General features: G+C 46.3%; 1 protein-coding gene across 1 annotated transcript in view; it reads right to left on the bottom strand.

The window, feature by feature from the left end:
* Window positions 1–12,448: 12,448 nt before the first annotated feature.
* LOC149452809 (very-long-chain 3-oxoacyl-CoA reductase-like) overlaps window positions 12,449–21,423 on the bottom strand; it is a 62,762-nt gene continuing 53,787 nt past the window's right edge. The window contains exons 10-11 of the mRNA XM_089688960.1: window positions 16,826–16,975; window positions 12,449–12,605 (exon numbers count right to left, since the gene is read on the bottom strand). Coding sequence (XP_089545086.1) covers window positions 12,495–12,605; window positions 16,826–16,975 — 261 coding nt within the window. The 3' untranslated portion in view covers window positions 12,449–12,494. The remainder of the gene's footprint in view (window positions 12,606–16,825; window positions 16,976–21,423) is intronic.

The following is a 21,423-nucleotide window of genomic DNA, read 5'->3' as shown; positions in this document are numbered from 1 at the left end:
GCATTTTTCCCCTTTTTTTTTTTTCACTGTAATAAGGACATGTGCATTTTTGATGTGTTTCGGTGCATTTCCCCCCCCCCCCCCCCCCCTTTTTTCCCCACTGTAATAAGGACATCTGCATACTGGTGCATTTTTGGCCCCTATTTTTCACTGCAATAAGGACATTTGTATTCTTGCGCATTTTTGATGCGTTCTGGTGCATTTTGTTACCTTTTTTTTTCTTTCACTGTAATAAGGACATGTGCATTCCAGTGCATTTTTGGTGTGTTTAGATGCATTTTTTATGCATTTTACCGCATTCCAGTACGGTTCAGCGCAGAGAAAATGCAGCACATTCTACTTTTTTTTTCTGGAACTGACCGTAACTGGCGTGACCTATGCCACTGGAATCCATATAACCCACTATCCATGCATTTTTGTTGTAGAAAAAAAGCCACACTGGACCGCATGCGATGCGAACCAGACCTAATTAATAATTTATAAGGATTCTCATGTAAGGGGACTCTGATGGAGGGGGGCTCTGATGATCTAAAACAATGACCTGGAGTTCAGTGAGGGAGGATCCCATTGGTGGTAGAATGACTCTCGTTGACGTCAGTTTTCATTTCTGCTTTTTTTGCAGAAAATAATAAAAAACAAAGCCGTCTTCATACTGGTATTTGGAGACCTCGTATTGGACGATCAGTTTCCGAACCTCCTACACCGAACAATGAGCAGGATTTATATATTATAATGGATGAATGGGAAATCCAATACCTGGGAGCCAATTCACCGAACTTCACCCATACTTCCCTGAGAAAGCAGATCTGTGTGACATCACCTCTGATGGTTCCTACACTGTAATACACGGGTCTCCAAACTTGTTAAACAAAGGGCCACTTTACTGTCCTTCAGACATTAGAGGGGCCACAATGTGGCCACCAGGAGTAGAAAACATCCCAGCATCAGTTGGAGTAAACAATGCCCCATCCTTGGTGTCATTGGTAGGAATAGTGTCCCATCATTGGTCGGAATAGTGTCCCATCATTGGTCGGAATAGTGCCCCATCATTGGTCGGAATAGTGCCCCATCATTGATCGGAATAGTGTCCCATCATTGGTCGGAATAGTGCCCCATCATTGGCCGGAATAGTGCCCCATCATTGGCCGGAATAGTGCCCCATCATTGGTCGGAATAGTGCCCCATCATTGGTCGGAATAGTGCCCCATCATTGGTCGGAATAGTGCCCCATCATTGGTCGGAATAGTGCCCCATCATTGGTCGGAATAGTGTCTCATCATTGGTCAGAATAGTGTCCCATCATTGGTCGGAATAGTGCCCCATCATTGTTCGGAATAGTGCCCCATCATTGGTCGGAATAGTGTCCCATCATTGGTCGGAATAGTGCCCCATCATTGGTCAGAATAGTGTCCCATCATTGGTCGGAATAGTGTCCCATCATTGGTCGGAATAGTGCCCCATCATTGGTCGGAATAGTGTCCCATCATTGGTCGGAATAGTGCCCCATCATTGGTCAGAATAGTGTCCCATCATTGGTCGGAATAGTGTCCCATCATTGGTGTGATTGGGAGAAATTTTGCCCCATTGTTAAAGTCATTGGGAGGAATAGTGTCCCATTATTGGTGTCATCGGTAGGGATAGTGCCCCATGGTTGATGTCATTGAGAGGAATAGTGCCCTATCGTTGGTTGGAATATTGTCCTATCACTGGTGTGATTGGGAGAAATTTTGCCCCATTGGTTATGTCATTGGGAGGAATAGTTCCCCATCATTGGTGTCATTGGTAGGAATAGTGCCCCATCATCAGTAGGAATAGTGTTCCATTGTTGATGTTATTGGGAGGAATTGTGCCCCATCATTGGCAGAAATAGTGCCCTATCATCGGTAGGAATAGTGCCCCATCATCAGTGGAAATAGTGCCCCATCATCAGTGGAAATAGTGCCCCATCATCGGTGTCATTGGTAGGAATAGTGCCCCATCATCAGTGGAAATAGTGCCCCATCATCGGTGTCATTGGTAGGAATAGTGCCCCATCATCAGTGGAAATAGTGCCCCATCATCGGTGTCATTGGTAGGAATAGTGCCCCATCATTGGTATCAGTGGAGGAATAGTGCCCCATCATCGGTGTCATTGGTAGGAATAGTGCCCCATCATTGGTATCAGTGGAGGAATAGTGCCCCATCATCGGTGTCATTGGTAGGAATAGTGCCCCATCATTGGTATCAGTGCGAGGAATAGTGCCCCATCGTTGATATCCTTGGGAGGAATTGTGCCCCATCATTGGTAGGAATTGTGCCCCATCATAAGAGTCATTGGGCCCCATTGTTGGTGTCATGGGGAGGAATAGTGCCCCATCATTGGTATCATTGGGAGTAAGTGTGCCCCATCATTGGTATCATTGAGAGGAATTGTGCTCCATTATTGGCAGGAATTGTGCCCCATCATTAGTGTCATTGGGCCCCATTGTTGGTGTCATTGGCAGGAACTGTGCACCATTGTTGGTGAATGAAATAGTGCCCCAAGAGCCGGATAAAGGCAAGCAAAGAGTCGGATCTGGCCCCCGGGCCGCAGTTTAGAGACCACTGGTGTAATAGTTCCACATACAGTAAGATGAATAGGTGGTCATGTCTCATGTTCTCTCCATTGTGCTGCTGATCCTAGATTTTTACAAGACTGGCACTGAATAGATGGGAACAATGTGCACACAAGGCAACATTGCTGGCATCGTCATTCCAGGCGTGCCAGCATATATGTGGGTCTCCCATTATGGTGTCAGTCATTGGCCCACAGTGATGTGTTTAAGAAGTCACCTACAAGCCACTGGTGACCAGTAATGATGGGTCCTCATAATTGGAACTCCAACATGAAAAAAGGGGTGCTGATACTGGATAGGGATTTACGTACTACATGCCATGTGAGCAGAAGGGCCACCTTTAGAAGTTCTTTCCGGGGTACCAGAGAACCAGACCTACCACCAACAGAAGAAACCATGCAATGGTCACATACAGCCACAGATGTCCTTATGCAACTGGATATCGATTGTTTCTTCACAAAGTGATTCATTTTTTTTATATCAGCCTGTAGGCAGGTTCAGAGAGAGAGAGGAAGTCAGGAGGAACATGGTTCCTCTATGGTTTCCTGGGTCACTAGGGCAGCCTATGTGGCTGTGGTGGCCATCTTGGGACAGGCATAATCTACTTTAAACCATGACTCCTGGGTTTGCACGCACTTTAGCCTGTGGACAGTGTATAGACAGGTCACCCCCCTGTCAGGGACAGTATTAGCACAGTATTCTAAACTCTGAAGCCCTCTTAGCCAAGCTAATGGTGACCAGGAAGGCTGCCTTGAACATGAGATTTTCAATACTGCAAGATTCCAGTTGGCCTGCAAGATACTCAAGCACCAAAGACAGATTCCACTTGGGTATGGTGGTCTCAGATGAATAATGGTGCCAAAGAACTGCATCAAGAGTCAGTCATCTGCCTACAATGTGTTTGTGAAAGCCGATACGGTGGATACCAGGACTTTTAGTGAACTCAGTTTCAGGCCTATATCAAACCCTGTTTGAAGAAGGGCTAGTATGTTGTGAATTGTGGTTTCCTTGGATGATAGTTGGATGCTACCACAAACCGTCTGAGTTGCTCCCAGATTCGATTGTCCACCCCTATTGTTTCAAGGGGTTCAACGCAAATCTCCGCTTCACAATGTTGCTGCAGTGATCAAAACTGAATGAATTGTTAACTTAGATTTTTTCAATAAAGTTCTGAAAAAAAAGTAAACTGGTGACCATTGATGATGGGTCCTATATTTGACACTCCCAATTTGCATGGGTACTGTCAATAGGGATCTACATACTACATGCTTGCCATGTGAGCGACATACTCCCTAGTAGTGAGACCACCTTTGGAAGTTCCTTTTAGGGTACTGGAGAACCTGAGCATCCTGCCGCCATGAGACGACACTGCATAAGGGCCACAGATGTTCTCTTTCAACAACCAGACTTCCTGAACGTTTTGTTTGATGTGCAGTTGATGGGATATTGATTGGCTGATTATTTTCATCTTGGCCCTAAATCTGTGCAACTTGTATCATCTCATAGTTAATAGATGTGCCTGATATGTATTCTTCCAACATCCATCAGGCTTGCACTGGGTATTGGCTCTGGACTCCAACTCTAAGTACAGGGCGTGACGGGAGTCACTTTGGGTGGGGGGCTTATGGAACCCAGCTCACTTTGGAGAGGTGGGGAGACCCCTGTCTCAGCTCCCCATATCCCGATTATGTGTAAGTCACCCTGTGCCTGTTAGGCCTTTGTCTCAGACTGTGTAGACATGTATAGGAGATAGGTGGGGTGGGGGGTTGTGGATTGTTTGGTGTTATCTGGTTGCATCCCATTGTTCTATTGTTTGCCTGGCTTGGGAACAAACTATTATGGGATGTACAGTGGGGCAAAAAAGTATTTAGTCACCACCAATTGTGCAAGTTCTCCCACTTAAAAAGATGAGAGAGGCCTGTAATTGGCATCATAGGTAGACCTCAACTATGAGAGACAAAATGAGAAAACAAATCCAGACAATCACATTGGCTGATCTGGAAAAAATCTATTTGCAAATTATGGTGGAAAATAAGTATTTGGTCAATATGAAAAGTTCATCTCAATACTTTGTTATATATCCTTTGTTGGCAATGACAGAGGTCAGACGTTTCCTGTAAGTCTTCACAAGGTTGGCACACACTGTTGCTGGTATGTTGGCCCATCCTCCATGCAGATCTCCTCTAGAGCAGTGATGTTTTGGGTCTGTCGCTGGGCAACACGGACTTTCAACTCCCTCCAAAGGTTTTCTATGAGGTTTTGATCTGGAGACTGGCTAGGCCACTCCAGGACCTTGAAATGCTTCTTACGAAGCCACTCCTTTGTTGCCCGGGCCGTATGTTTGGGATCATTGTCATGTTGGAAGACCCAGCCATGTTTCATCTTCAATGCCCTTGCTGATGGAAGGAGGTTTGCACTCAAAATCTCACGATACATGGCCCCATTCATTGTCCTGTACATGGATCAGTCGTCCTGGTCCCTTTGCGTAGAAACAGCCCCAAAGCATGATGTTGCCACCCCCATGCTTCACAGTAGGTATGGTGTTCTTTGGATGCAACTCAGCATTCTCTCTCCTCCAAACACGACGAGTTGTGTTTCTACCAAACAGTTCTATTTTGGTTTCATCTGACCATATGACATTCTCCCAATCCTCTTCTGGATCATCCAAATGCTCTCTAGCAAACTTCAGACCGGCCCGGACATGTACTGGCTTAAGCAGGGGGACACGTCTGGCACTGCAGGATCTGAGTCCCTGGCGGCGTAGTGTGTTACTGATGGTAGCCTTTGTTATGTTGGTCCCAGCTCTCTGCAGGTCATTCACTAGGTCCCCCTGTGTGGTCCTGGGATTTTTGCTCACGGTTCTTGTGATCATTTTGACCCCACGGGGTGAGATCTTGCGTGGAGCCCCAGATCGAGGGAGATTATCAGTGGTCTTGTATGTCTTCCATTTTCTAATTATTGCTCCCACAGTTGATTTGTTCACACCAAGCTGCTTGCCTATTGCAGATTCAGTCTTCCCAGCCTGGTGTAGGTCTACAATTTTGTTTCTGGTGTCCTTTCGACAGCTCTTTGGTCTTCACCATAGTGGAGTTTGGAGTGTGACTGTTTGAGGTTGTGGACAAGTGTCTTTTATACTGATAACAAGTTCAAACAGGTGCCATTGATACAGGTAATGAGTGCAGGACAGAGGAGCCTCTTAAAGAAGAAGGTACAGGTCTGTGAGAGCCAGAAATCTTGTTTGTTTGTAGGTGACCAAATACGTATTTTCCACCATAATTTGCAAATAAATTCTTTCCAGATCAGCCAATGTGATTGTCTGGATTTGTTTTCTCATTTTGTCTCTCATAGTTGAGGTCTACCTATGATGCCAATTACAGGCCTCTCTCATCTTTTTATGTGGGAGAACTTGCACAATTGGTGGCTGACTAAATACTTTTTTGCCCCACTGTATGTGTTTATGTGTATTAGCTTAGTGGGGGGGGAGTGGGGGGTTGTCTACCTTCTGGTTTATTTCAAGATTGGTGTCGTCTAGTCTTGTTTGGTCAGCTGTGTTGTCTGTTGTTGGTGTTCGGACGGGAAAGCGGTATTCTAATGGAAGTACTCAAGAGCAGTCTGGGTCGGTTCCGTTACACAGAGTCTGGTTTGGAAACACCATTCCGAGAGGGGACAATGGTTGGAAATTTCCAGCGTGGATTCTTTTGTTCTCTTTTAGGTTAGAATTCTGATGATGAAGACAAAAAAGTCAGGCATGGCTGAGATTTGAACTCAGGATCTCCTGTTTACTAGACAGGCACTTTAACTATCTAAGCCGCAGCACCACATGTTGAGTAATGGTGGCCTGTGCTCTGATCATGCGTGTAAATACTGCTCATGTTTACACGCTGCAGGTGATATCTCTACAGTGACAGTATATTTGTCGCTCTGTTGGACTTCTACCCCACCCAACACTTCAAGATCTGATGGAAGACATCTTAACCGCTTCATTCCCAGAGCCATTATTTCATTTTTGTGCATATGCATTTAAATGCACATTTTAGGCCTGAAGATTAGCTACCCCCCCCCCCCCCAAACAAAAATGGTGGTGTTGAGTAAATATATACCAAACATGTCAAGCTTTAAAATTATGCACACCTGTGAAATGGCGACTTTAAAAGCTTTTACAGGTTATCAATTTAGAGCGATTGTAAATCTCAGACATGAAATATGAACAAAGCTTATCCCTCTATAGTGTGTACTTGTTTCAATTAAGAGCACCAAGTGTCAGTTCTGTCTGCTGCCTCGTTCTTGTTATCAGCATAAATCACTTCTGACCAGGGGAGGACTGACAACTCATGGGGCCCCCGGGCAATAGGGGATCATGGGGCCCCGTGTCCTTGCTCAAACTAAAAAAAGCCTATGAAAAAGGTACCAGGGGCATCTCATGGGGCCCCCTACTGACTCCGGGCCCTCGGGCAGCGCCTGAGTTTCCAAATGGTTAGTCCTCCCCTGCTTCTGACAAGTTTTTCTGACATCAAAAGAAAAAATGGTGACAGGGGAGGGACCTCCAGCAGATTGACAGCCTCAGCTATGTTCCTGTGAGCTGTGTGGAGGAGAGGAGAGTGTGTCTCTTCCCTCCAATCAGCTCTCAGAGTTCTCCTCAATGAGCTCCGCAGAGTGTAATTTCAACTATCTGTCCCCTTTTTTTCTGACCTCTCAGACCAGCTTTATAATTGCAGCACTTTTAACAGATGTAGAGAAGACTGCAAATAGAAAGGTACAACTTTCGTAGGAGGATTTGTTTAATCTCTGTGTATCACCTGAGGCCAGTCACTTCATTGGGTAGATGTAAGAGTTAACAACCAATTTAAAACCTTACTCCAGGAATAATAGGGCTTTAAATAGTTTGTTTGAACCATCTATTTCCATTCGGAATCGATGCAGCAGCTGTCAGTACTGTATGAACTGTATATAGCATGTGCTGCAAGGTGACAACATGGGGACAAGGTGACAACATGGGGATAAGGTGACAACATGGGGATAAGGTGACAACATGATGACAAGGTGACAACATGGGGACAAGGTGACAACATGGGGATAAGGTGACAGGATGATGACAAGGTGACAACATGGGGACAAGGTGACAACACGGGGACAAGGTGACAACATGATGACAAGGTGACAACATGGGGACAAGGTGACAACACGGGGACAAGGTGACAACATGATGACAAGGTGACAACATGGGGATAAGGTGACAACATGGGGATAAGGTGACAACATGATGACAAGGTGACAACATGGGGACAAGGTGACAACATGGGGATAAGGTGACAGGATGATGACAAGGTGACAACATGGGGACAAGGTGACAACACGGGGACAAGGTGACAACATGATGACAAGGTGACAACATGGGGACAAGGTGACAACACGGGGACAAGGTGACAACATGATGACAAGGTGACAACATGGGGATAAGGTGACAGGATGATGACAAGGTGACAACATGGGGACAAGGTGACAACACGGGGACAAGGTGACAACATGATGACAAGGTGACAACATGGGGACAAGGTGACAACACGGGGACAAGGTGCTGGCAAGGTATCCCTCTTTATACTAAGGGCATGTGGCCTGGTTTGGATCAGGAGGAAAGGGGGTGCACGCTTACTGACCTTCCTGTCCAACTTGAAAAAGTGCTTGGTACTGGTTTTATGGGGGGACCCCAATATTTTTTTTTTTTTGCATGGGCTACCTCCTTAAAATCCATACCAGACCCCTATCTAGGGTAAGGGTCTGCTATGGATTTTGAAGAGGGGATGCCCATGTCTTAATCTTTTTTTTTTTTCTGCACAGTGTCAATGTTATGGTGCACCATGAGAACAATTCAGAGAAAGAGGGTTCCAGTTGCAGTAAAATAACCCTCATCAGTTTCAGTCTTTGTTTCTGCTTTTTTTGTGTAGATAAAAGATGAAGAAATCGGTTGGAGGCGCTGATATGTTCATAATTGTAAGTAGAAGAACATTTGTAATTTGATGATCAGATTATAAACTTAGTGCACTGAACTATGAACAGACTTCATATTATTAATGGATGGATAGGAAATCTAATACCTGGGACCCAATTCAATAAAGTCTATAAATGATCACTTTCCTGTGAAAAGTGATTTGTATGACATTACCTCCTTTTTCTTTCTTATATTTCAATAAAAAGTTTCACATTTCTCCCGTTCTTCAAAATAAAACTGTTAATACGACCCCCTAGTTTAACATTTATTTAGGACTAGAGCAGTGGTCTCCAAACTTCTGCCCTTTACTTGCTTTTATCTAGCCCTTGGGGCACTATGTTATCCACTAATACCAACATCTGGGCATAATTCCCCCAATGAAACCAATGAAGGGGCACAATTCCTTCCAATGATGCCAATGATGGAGCACAATTCTTTCCAATGACACAATGATGGGGCACAATTCCTCCCAATGATACCAACGATGGGTCACAATTTACCAACAATGCGGTCCAATGCCACAACGATGGGGCACAATTCCTCCCAATTATACCAACAATGGGGCACAATTCCTCCCAATGATACCAACAATGGGGCACAATTCCTCCCAACGATACCAACAATGGGCTCTAATGACAGAACCACAGGGCACAATTTCCTCCAAAGACACCAACAATGGAGTCTAACTTCACAACGATGGGGCGCAATTCCTCCCAATGATACCAACGATGAGTCACAATTTCCTCCAAAGACACCAACAATGCAGTCTAATGCCACAACGATGGGGCACAATTCCTCCCAATGATACCAATGATAGGGCACAATTCCTCCCAATGATATCAACAATGGGGTCTAATGCCACAACGATGGGGCACAGTTCCTCCCAATGATACCAACAATGGGTCATAATTTCTCCCAAAGACACCAACAATGGGGTCTAATGCCACATCAATGGGGCACAATTTCCTCCAAAGACACCAACAATGTGGTCTAATGCCACAACGATGGGGCACAATTCCTCCCAATGATACCAAAGATGGGTTATAATTTCTCCCAAAGACACCAACAATGCAGTCTAATGCCACAACGATGGGGCACAATTCCTCCCAATGATACCAATGATAGGGCACAATTCCTCCAAATGATATCAACAATGGGGTCTAATGCCACAACGATTGGGGCACAATTTCCTCCAAAGACACCAACAATGGAGTCTAATGCCACAACGATGGGGCACAATTCCTACCAATGATGGGGCACAGTTCCTCCCAATGATACCAACAATGGGTCATAATTTCTCCCAAAGACACCAACAATGGGGTCTAATGCCACAACAATGGGGCACAATTTCCTCCAAAGACACCAACAATGTGGTCTAATGCCACATGATGGGGCACAGTTCCTCCCAATGATACCAACGATGAAGCACAATTTCCCCCAAAGACACCAACAATGGGGTCTAATGCCAAAACGATAGGGCACAATTCCTCTCACTGACACTAACGATGGGGCACTATTCCTCTCACTGACACCAACGATGGGGCACTATTCCTCTCACTGACACCAATGATGGGGCACTATTCCTCTCACTGACACCAACGATGGGGCACTATTCCTCTCACTGACACCAACGATGGGGCACTATTCCTCTCACTGACACCAATGATGGGGCACTATTCCTCTCACTGACACCAACGATGGGGCACAATTCCTCTCACTGACACCAATGATGGGGCAAAATTCCTCTCACTGACACAAATGATGGGGCACAATTTCTCCCACTGACACCAAAAATAGTGAATTATTTTTCCCATTAATGTAGGGACCTTTTCTACTCCCAATAGCCACAGTCTGGCCACTGTCTGAAGGACAGTAAACTGTCCCTTTGATTAGCAAGTTTGGAGATCCCAGGACTAAAGGGAAGATGAAATTTCAAAACAGTTTCACAATGTTAATGCAGTTTCAAATGTTTTTAACATTTTTTAAATAAAGTTAATTAGAAAATCCTTGGTGTTCCTTCCATGAACGTTCATGTTGTAGGCACTTCCTTGATGTCAACTGTCTCCCAACTGTGGACCTACATTGTCACCTCCTGTTGGGGACTACAAAGCGGCTGTGCTGACGCACGTTGAACAGGCATGGCCCACCGTTGTCACTATCAGGGCGCTGGCTCATAGCAATGATGTGCAGTCAATGTTGGAGGGTTGGCAGGAAGTCCTGACAGAGACCGCAGGAGATTACCAGTAGGAGAGTAAGATGTCCCTATGTTGGTGGTATTACTGGAAGGGTAAATGTGCCTTCATCAGTGGCATTGCTGAGAGGAACATGGCACCCTCTACATGAACACTGCACCCAGGGACCAGCCTCTTCTGCCCCTCCCTGTCCCGGTAGAATATTCTATAGTCACATGTCTTTTGGCCCTCCAATCCATATCTAGCTATTAGCGCTCCTCATACCTCCCATGTGATAGTCCATGTTCTTGCTCATTGGTTGCTCAGGTATTGGGCACTGCATTGAGGTATGGGGTGACTATTGTCCCTGATTTACACGATGAGGTGGAGAAGTGGAGGTACCTTGGGGGAGCTCCAGGCGGTGTTGGAGAAGCAAGACATTGGCCCTGAAAGCTCACATTGTCAGTCAATTAGTAATTTGGCTTTAAGGGCCCGTTCACACAGCATGCGTTTCAATTGCTTTTTTTCTGCATCCAAAACGCACAGAAAGTAGGTGATATGGTTGTCCATGTCATAGTTCACATCAATGCTTGCAGTCCCAGTGCGTTCTGGTTGAAGAAAAAAAAAGTAGATCAGGCTGCATTTTTCCTGCACGGAACTGTACTGGAACGCTTTAAAACGCACCGGAACTCACATGTCCCTATTTAAATTGAAAAGAGGGGAAAAAAATGAACTGAAAACACACCGGAATGCGTAAAAAACACATCAAAAATGCACCGGAACGTGCCAAAAAAGCGGGTGCGGAAATGCATCCGGAACGCATCTGGACTGCATTTCTATGGTGTGAATCGGCCCTACGGCTAGGTTCACAACTATGCAGTTTGTGTTTGATCCATTTCTGTGGTGCATTTTGTGTTTTTTGCACATGCATTTTTGATGTGACTTGCGTTTTTTTTCCCAACTTGTTACTAGGCAGATTAAAACGCAAAACGCATCAAAAATGCACTGGAAGGCACCTGTCCCTATTTATATTGAAGAAAAAGAGGGGAAAAAATGAACTGAAAACGCAATGGAATGAGTAAAAAACACATCAAAAATGCACGGGAACATGGCAAAAAAGCGGATGCGGAAATGCATCTGGAATGCATCTGGACCGCGTTTCTATGGTGTGAATCGGCCCTAAGGCTAGGTTCACACCAATGCAGTTTGTGTTTGATCCGTTTCTGCAGTGCTTTTTGCGATGCGTTTTGTGTTTTTGCACATGCGTTATTGAGGTGGTTTGTGTTTTTTTTCCCTCCAACTTATTGCTGGGCAGATTAAATGCATCAAAAACGCATAAAAACACATAAAAAAGGCACTACATGCATTTCTGTAGGGGGGCCCCCATGAGATGCCCCTGGTACCTTTTTCATAGTCTTTTTTGAGTTTGGGCAAGGACACAGGGGCCCCATGGTCCCCTATTGCCCGGGGGCCCCATGAGTTGTCAGTCCGCCCCTGACCCTAAGTGTTACCGATTTGCAGCAGAGAAAAATCAGGTCTTCACCTGAGAGGGCTGTGCTGTGTGGCAGAGCTCTGCTAATCTCAGGACTGGATGGACAGTAATACAAATACCTTGGCAGGTACAATATGTCTCATGTACGTTTTTTTTCTGTACTGTGTATTGAGTTCAGTTTTAATTTTTGTATTGCAGAACAGAGTTCAAAATCCTCAATCTACTTTAATAAATTTGTATTTGTGTAAATATCAGTCCAACTTCTGCCTTCTTATGGCGGTGCGAAGGGTGAGACTGGCGATCCGGGAGATGATTGTGGAACTCATGACGGACTCCGAAAGAAACAGATCCAACAGATAGCTCTGCAAAGAGAAAGAAAGCACTGATCAGGGGGTGAGATCAAGAGCACCTGTCACCCGCACACAGGAGAGCCGCTGTACTGGGACTAATGGAGGCCATAGACGGGTCAAAAATCGGCCGATTTTTGCACCATTAGAGGGCAGGGAGCACTTGGGTACTGCCCGAGGGCCCGGGGTCAGTAGGGGGCCCCATGAGATGCCCCTGGCACCTTTCATTGTCTTTTTCATAAGCTTTTTTGGGTGTGGGCGAAGACACGGGGGCCCCATGATCCCCTATTGCCCGGGGGTCCCATGAGTTCACAGTCCGCCCCTGTTAGTTGGTTAATTGGTCAGCTGTTTTTCTGGCTTTTTGCACATTTTTTTTTATCGGGCATGTTGGAAAATTTGCGTCCGATTTTGACGATTGGCCGATTTTCCCGGCAATGAGGGGCAAATCGGCCGATCATTTTACCGATAAAAAAATCTGCGCATGAGCCGTGACCTGTAAGAAGAAGAAAGAGAAGAAGAAGAAAGAAGAAGAATTATATGAAAAGTCTTGCGTTTGCAACAATGTATCCATTTGTATCCGAATAAAACCACCTGTATCCCAAATGGATACATTGTTGCAACCGCAATACTTTTTCATATAAAATATAATAGCGGAGCTCTCTGCAAGGGACAGAAGTAATTATAAGGTTAGATGCCGGCTGTAGATGGGATGAAAAAAGGCCGATTTTTTTACCGTTGGTGGTAACGTCGGCCGATCGAACGATCGTTTTTTTGTTTTTTTTTTAAAACGGCTGGTTTTCGACCCGTCTATGGCCTGCTTAATCCGACAGTTAACCAGCCAATGTACCAATACAGCATGGGTATAGCCTGAGTATTCAGTTTAACCAGTCCTTTTTGGTACAGTAAAAGTGATCGGGCGGGCTGTAGAGCTACCCAGATCACTTTTACTGGACAGCCTATTATTGACTGTAAAAAAGAGCACCACTAGCTGAAAGGCCATATATATACTGTATACACACTGCTCAAAAAAAATGAAAGGAATGCTTTTTAATCAGAGTCTAGCATCAAGTCAAGTAAACTCCTGGGATATGGATCTGGTCAGGTAAGTAGCAGAGGGGGTTGGTAATTAGTTTCAGCTGCTTTGGTGTTAATGAAATTAACAACAGGTGCACTAGATGGACAACAATGAGACAACCCCCAAAACAGGAATGGTTTTACAGGTGGAGGACATTTTTTCCATACTCATCTTTTCTGACTGTTTTTTTTACTAGTTTTGCCTTAGGCCTCATGCACACAGGACGTTTTTGCAGCCACTTTTATAGACATCAGGCGTTTTTTTTTACTGCTTCCAAACATCCCTCTATGTCAGTGGTCTCCAAACTGCGGCCCTTTGCTTGCCTCTATATGGCCCTCAGAGTACTATTCCTCCCACTGATAAGGAGTCATCATTTCTTCCACTGGCACCAACTATGGGGCACGATTCCTCCCACTGACACCAATGATGGGGCACTATTCCTCCCACTGACACCAATGATGGGGCACTATTCCTCCCACTGACACCAATGATGGGGCACTATTCCTCCCACTGATACCAATGATGGGACACTATTCCTCCCACTGATACCAATGATGGGACACTATTCCTCCCACTGATACCAATGATGGGGCACTATTCCTCCCACTGACACCAATGATGGGGCACTATTCCTCCCACTGACACCAATGATGGGGCACTATTCCTCCCACTGACACCAATGATGGGACACTATCCCTCCCACTGACACCAATGATGGGGCACTATTCCTCCCACTGATACCAATGATGGGACACTATTCCTCCCACTGATACCAATGATGGGGCACTATTCCTCCCACTGACACCAATGATGGGACACTATTCCTCCCACTGACACCAATGATGGGGCACTATTCCTCCCACTGACACCAATGATGGGGCACTATTCCTCCCACTGATACCAATGATGGGACACTATTCCTCCCACTGATACCAATGATGGGGCACTATTCCTCCCACTGACACCAATGATGGGACACTATTCCTCCCACTGACACCAATGATGGGGCACTATTCCTCCCACTGACACCAATGATGGGGCACTATTCCTCCCACTGATACCAATGATGGGACACTATTCCTCCCACTGATACCAATGATGGGGTACTATTCCTCCCACTGATACCAATGATGGGGCACTATTCCTCCACTGATACCAATGATGGGGCACTATTCCTCCCACTGATACCAATGATGGGGCACTATTCCTCCCACTGATACCAATGATGGGGCACTATTCCTCCCACCGATACCAATGATGGGGCACTATTCCTCCCACTGATACCAATGGTGGGGCACTATTCCTCCCACTGACACCAATGATGGGGCACTATTCCTCCCACTGATACCAATGATGGGGCGCTATTCCTCCCACTGATACCAATGATGGGGCACTATTCCTCCCCACTGACACCAATGATGGGGCACTATTCCTCCCCACTGACACCAATGATGGGACACTATTCCTCCCACTGATACCAATGATGGGGCACTATTCCTCTCACTGATACCAATGATGGGGCACTATTCCTCCCACTGACACCAATGATGGGGCACTATTCCTCCCACTGATACCAATGATGGGGCATTATTCCTCCCAGTAATACCAATGATGGGGCACTATTCCTCCCACTGACACCAATGATGGGGCACTATTCCTCTCACTGATACCAATGATGGGGCACTATTCCTCACACTGATACCAATGATGGGGCACTATTCCTCCCAGTAATACCAATGATGGGGCACTATTCCTCCCACTGACACCAATGATGGGACACTATTCCTCCCACTGATACCAATGATGGGGCACTATTCCTCCCAGTAATACCAATGATGGGGCACTATTCCTCCCACTGACACCAATGATGGAGCACTATTCCTCCCACTGATACCAATGATGGGGCACTATTCCTCCCACTGACACCAATGATGGAGCACTATTCCTCCCACTGATACCAATGATGGGGCACTATTCCTCCCACTGATATCAATGATGGGACACTATTCCTCCCACTGACACCAATGATGGGGCACTATTCCTCCCACTGACACCAATGATGAGGCACTATTCCTCCTACTGATACCAATGATGGGGCACTATTCCTCCCACTGATATCAATGATGGGGCACTATTCCTCCCACTGACACCAATGATAAGGCACTATTCCTCCTACTGATACCAATGATGGGGCACTATTCCTCCCACTGATATCAATGATGGGGTACTATTCCTCCCACTGACACCAATGATGGGGCACTATTCCTCCCACTGACACCAATGATGGGGCACTATTTCTCCCACTGATACCAATGATGGGGCACTATTCCTCCCACTGACACCAATGATGGGGCACTATTCCTCCTACTGATACCAATGATGGGGCGCTATTCCTTCCATTGACACCAATGATGGGGCACTATTCCTCCCACTGACACCAATGATGGGGCACTATTCCTCCCACTGATACCAATGATGGGGCACTATTCCTCCCACTGACACCAATGATGGGGCACTATTCTTCCCACTGACACCAATGACTGGACACTATTCCTCCTTCCACTGACTACAATCACTATGTCATTTTCTTTACTCCTGCTGACACTGGGACATTTTCTACCCCACTGACCACTCTGGCCCTCCTAAAGTACAGTAAAGCGGCCCTTTGTTTAGAATGTTTGGAGACCCCTGCTCCATGCTATCCCATGTCTCCATGCACACAGACTTTTAGAAGCTTTTAGTAGCATTTACCAGCAGGAAAAAAAAATCCAGGGCCAGTGCATCCAGGAGCAGCAGCGATTTGGCATAAAAAACACTTGACGCGGCTAAATGCGTCTAAACGCTCGTCGTGTTCAGCTCTTGAGCATTAATTCATTTCTGTGGTCAGAGTAAATGATCATTCTGGCCAATGAAATGAATGAACGCCCAAAGCACCTGACGCTTGTAAATGCGCCTAAATGCTGGTAAAAGCGTTAGATACTTTTACAAGCGTCAGGCGATTTTTCTGCAAAAGCACTGCTGCCGGGAGGACGGCTTCTAGGAGAGTTTGATTTAACGTCCCGTGTGCACGAGGCTTTACTATCAGCAAAGGACAAGAAAAAGTTTCAAGTTCCCATTCCTTAGAAATATGGAGGAAGATATAGAAGGCGGGGTGACGTACCTGGATGGAGTGCGATAGGCAGCCGCTGGTGCGTCTGGTCAGCCCCGCCGTATTCAGAGCCTCACGGGCGAAATCATCAGCCGTCTTCACCAATAGATTGCCTTTCGGATTTTGGGTCATGTTGGTGGAGACTATAAGCGGCATCACACACTGTGGGGACAGACTCCAGTGAGAACTGAATCCTGATCATATAATAGGTGGGTCTCTACGAGGGAGCGGCCAGGATCCTAATGATGCCGGGAAAGCTGGAACTTTACACAAGCGGTTTGTGTTACGGCGCTGCATTATTTTAACCGTCAATTGCGCGGTCATGCAACGCTGCACCCAAATGAAATGTACATCCTTTTTTCCCACAAATTGAGCTTTCTTTCGGTGGTATTTGATCGCCTCTGCGTTTTTTATTTTTTGCACTATAAAAAAAAAAGGCCAACGATTTTGAAGAAAAAAAAACAATATTTTGGATGTTTTTGCTATAAAACCTGACCAGTAAAAAATGTAAAAATCAAAAATTGTCATAAATTTAGGTCAAAATGTGTTCTGCTCCATGTCTTTGCTAAAAAAAATCCCAATATATGTAAATTAATTGGTTTACGTGAAAGTTATATCGTCTACAAATGGCGGTATAGATACTGGGATTTATTTTATTTTTTTATACTAGTAATGGCAGCGATCAGCGACTTATAGTGGGACTGCAGCGGACATTCTGACACTGAGGGGAACTGACTTGGGTCACTGACATCCCCATCAGTGCAAAAAAAAAAAAACACAGACACTGTACTAATGGCACTGGGGAGGAAGGGGTTAACAATGAGAGGCAATCAAAGGGTTAACTGTGTGAGGGGATTGTTTCACTAGTGGGCGGGGGGTGTGTACTTCACAGGAACACACTGATCCGGAAAGCTAAGCTCTGCTCTCCGGATAAGTGTGCTCAAACTGACAGGGAGGAGAGCTGCAGTGCAAACACTGCAGCCGTCCTCCCTGTCAGTGTTTGCCGGTAATCGCCGGGCTCCGGCGGGTAATCACAGGGTCACGGACACCAGCAGCGTGGGTAGGGCAGTCGCACACCTCACACGCGCCCCATACCCGAATTGCAAAATTACGTATATATACGTGATTTTGCGCAGTGGTGCCGCCCTGCTGCAGTATATGTACTGAGGCTGGTCAGCAACCAGTTAAAGCTGAACTCTGAGATAAGAAAATATTGTCTACATACATTCTTCATGTGTATTTTTCCTTGAATCTTGGTGGGATTTGTGTATTTCTTCCAGATCTGTGCAGTAACGCAGGGTGAGATTTTCCCTTCCTGTAATAAAGACCCCTCACTTCTGCTCTGTCTCTTTATGCAGAGTGACTGGTCTTGTCTCCGCCCCTCCTATTGTTTTCTATAGTGAGTGGGATCTGCTGGGCCCCTCCCACAGCTCTGCTCTCTGCATAGGCTATGTGCAGCACAGGGATGATGTCACTGCTGCTTTTTCAAGGTAATATCTGGGTTAACAAAGGGATTTGGTACACACAAAGGGGAATTATATCCTTTGTGGCTGTTGATGAGTAAATTCTAATGAAGGTTTAATGCCCGGAGTTCATCTTTAACAGCATTTTGGCTGCCCTTTAGCAGATGTAATGCTACAGGGTGGCAGGGCTGCGCAATTACATATATATTTTCTTTTTCCATATATATATATATATATATATATATACAGTATATACAGTATATATATATATATATATATGATTTGCATTTCTGGGTAAGGGACACGCACCCGCGCCACTATTGGCGGCTAGGGATGTCAATCACCAGGTCCCAGCTGGCACTTGGCGATCGCCAGGGAAAGCTAACAGGGGAGAGACCTGTGTGTAAACAACACAGCTCTCTCCCTTATCAGCAAGGACATGCTGCTTTGTATCTCTCTGTGCAGCATGTCTCCCTAGTAAAACACACACAATAACCCTTTGATCCCCCCAGATGTTAACCCCTTCCTGCCCAGTGCCATTAGCGCTTTTTATTAGCACTGATCACTGTATTGGTGTCACTGGGGATGTCAGTGACACCAAGCCAGTTTCCACCCAGTGTCAGAATGCCCGCCGCAGTCCCGCTATAAGTCACTGATCGCCGCCATTACTAATATATATATATATATATATATATATATATATATATATAAAATCTATAAAATCCCAGTATCTATACCGCCATTTGTAAACGCTATAACTTTTATGTAAACCAATTATTTTACACGTATTGGGATTTTTTTTTTAGCAAAGACATGTCGCAGAATGCATTTTGGCCGAAATTTATGACGAAATTAGATTTTTAAAAATTTTTTCACTGGACATGTTTTATAGCAAAAAGTCCAAAATATAGGTTTTTTTTTTTCAAAATTGTCGGTCTTTTTTGGTTTATAGCTTCAAAGATAAAAACCTCACAGGCAATCAAATACCACCGAAGAAAGCTCTATTTGTGGGGGAAAAAAAGGATGTTAATTGCATGTGGGTGCAACGTTGCATGACAGCGCAATTGTCAAAGTAACACAGCACCGTATTGCAAAAAAAAAAAAATTGGCCTGGTCAGGAAAGGGGGCAAATCCTTTGGAGGACAAGCAGACCCTGATATTGACACGGACCTACAAGTCCCAGCATTTGCTTCCTATGGATTACAGATACAAACAGGGAGGACATATAAAGGAAGGACTAGAAATGCACAGAATTGAACCTAGGATAGAAATAAATGAAGAAAATTCTTCATCTATGTATAACTAGAAGTATACTGATTTGAGGGAAACTTAAATTCCTTCTTTTTTTTATACATAATTATTAACCCCTCGCCTACCGGGCACTTCTACCCCCTTCCTGCCTACCGGGCACTTCTACCCCCTTCCTGCCCACCGGGCACTTCTACCCCCTTCCTGCCTACCGGGCACTTCTACCCCCTTCCTGCCCACCGGGCACTTATACCCCCTTCCTGCCTACCGGGCACTTCTACCCCCTTCCTGCCTACCGGGCACTTCTACCCCCTTCCCGCCTACCGGGCACTTCTACCCCCTTCCTGCCTACAGGGCACTTCTACCCCCTTCCTGCCCACCGGGCACTTCTACCCCCTGCCTGCCCTCCGGGCACTTCTACTCCCTTCCTGCCCTCCGGGCACTTCTACCCCCTTCCTGCCCACAGGGCACTTCTACCCCCTTCCTGCCTACAGGGCACTTCTACCCCCTTCCTGCCTACAGGGCACTTCTACCCCCTTCCTGCCCACCGGGCACTTCTACCCCCTTCCTGCCCACCGGGCACTTCTACCCCCTTCCTGCCTACAGGGCACTTCTACCCCCTTCCTGCCTACCGGACACTTCTATCCCCTTCCTGCCTACCGGGCACTTCTACCCCCTTCCTGCCTACCGGGCACTTCTACCCCCTTCCCGCCTACAGGGCACTTCTACCCCCTTCCTGCCCACCGGGCACTTCTACCCCCTTCCTGCCTACAGGGCACTTCTACCCCCTTCCTGCCTACCGGGCACTTCTACCCCCTTCCTGCCTACCGGGCTCTTCTACCCCCTTCCTGCCTACAGGGCACTTCTACCCCCTTCCTGCCTACAGGGCACTTCTACCCCCTTCCTGCCTACAGGGCACTTCTACCCCCTTCCTGCCTACAGGACACTTCTACCCCCTTCCTGCCTACAGGGCACTTCTACCCCCTTCCTGCCTACAGGACACTTCTACCCCCTTCCTGCCCACAGGACACTTCTACCCCCTTCCTGCCCACAGGGCACTTCTACCCCCTTCCTGCCCACAGGACACTTCTACCCCCTTCCTGCCCACAGGACACTTCTACCCCCTTCCTGCCTACAGGGCACTTCTACCCCCTTCCTGCCCACCGGGCACTTCTACCCCCTTCCTGCCCAGGCCAATTTTCAGCTTTCAGAGCTGTCGCACTTTGAATGACAATTGCGCGGTCATTCAACACTGTAGCCACATTAAATGTTTATCTTTTTTTCACACAAATAGAGCTTTCTTTTGGTGGTATGTGCTCACCGCTGGGTGTTTTATTTTTTGTGCTATAAACAAAAAAAGAGCAAAAAATTTGAAAAAAAAAAGTTTTTCTTTGTTTCTATTATAAAATTTTGAAAACAGGTAATTTTTCTCCTTCACTGGTGTGCGTTGATGAGGCTGCGCTGATAGGCAGCACTGATGGGCACTGATAGGCAGAACTGATGGACACTGATAGGCGGCACTGATGAGGTGGCACTGATAGGCAGCACTGATGGACACTGATAGGCAGAACTGATGGGCACTGATAGGTGGCACTGATGAGGTGGCACGGATAGGCGGCACTGATAGTCAGCACTGCTGGGCAGCACTGATTGGCACTGGTGGGTGGCACTAATGGGCAACACTGCTGGGCACTGTACGGTGGCACTGGTGGGCACTGATGGGCACAGGTGGGTGGCACTGCTGGGCATTTGTGGGTGGCACTGCTGGGTACTGATAGGCAGCACTGCTGGGCACTGGTGGGTGGCACTGCTGGGCACATGTGGGTGGTACTATTAGGCACTGCTGGGCACAGGTGGGTGGCAGTGCTGGGCACAGGTGGGTAGCACTGCTGGGCACAG

Source organism: Staurois parvus, unplaced genomic scaffold (assembly GCF_062004578.1).
Source record: "Staurois parvus isolate SC_StPar_1 unplaced genomic scaffold, SC_StPar_1.0 ptg000463l, whole genome shotgun sequence".
Classification (NCBI taxonomy): domain Eukaryota; kingdom Metazoa; phylum Chordata; class Amphibia; order Anura; family Ranidae; genus Staurois; species Staurois parvus.
The sequence above is the reverse complement of the archived record's forward strand: the minus strand, read 5'-3'. Positions and strand labels throughout refer to the sequence as shown.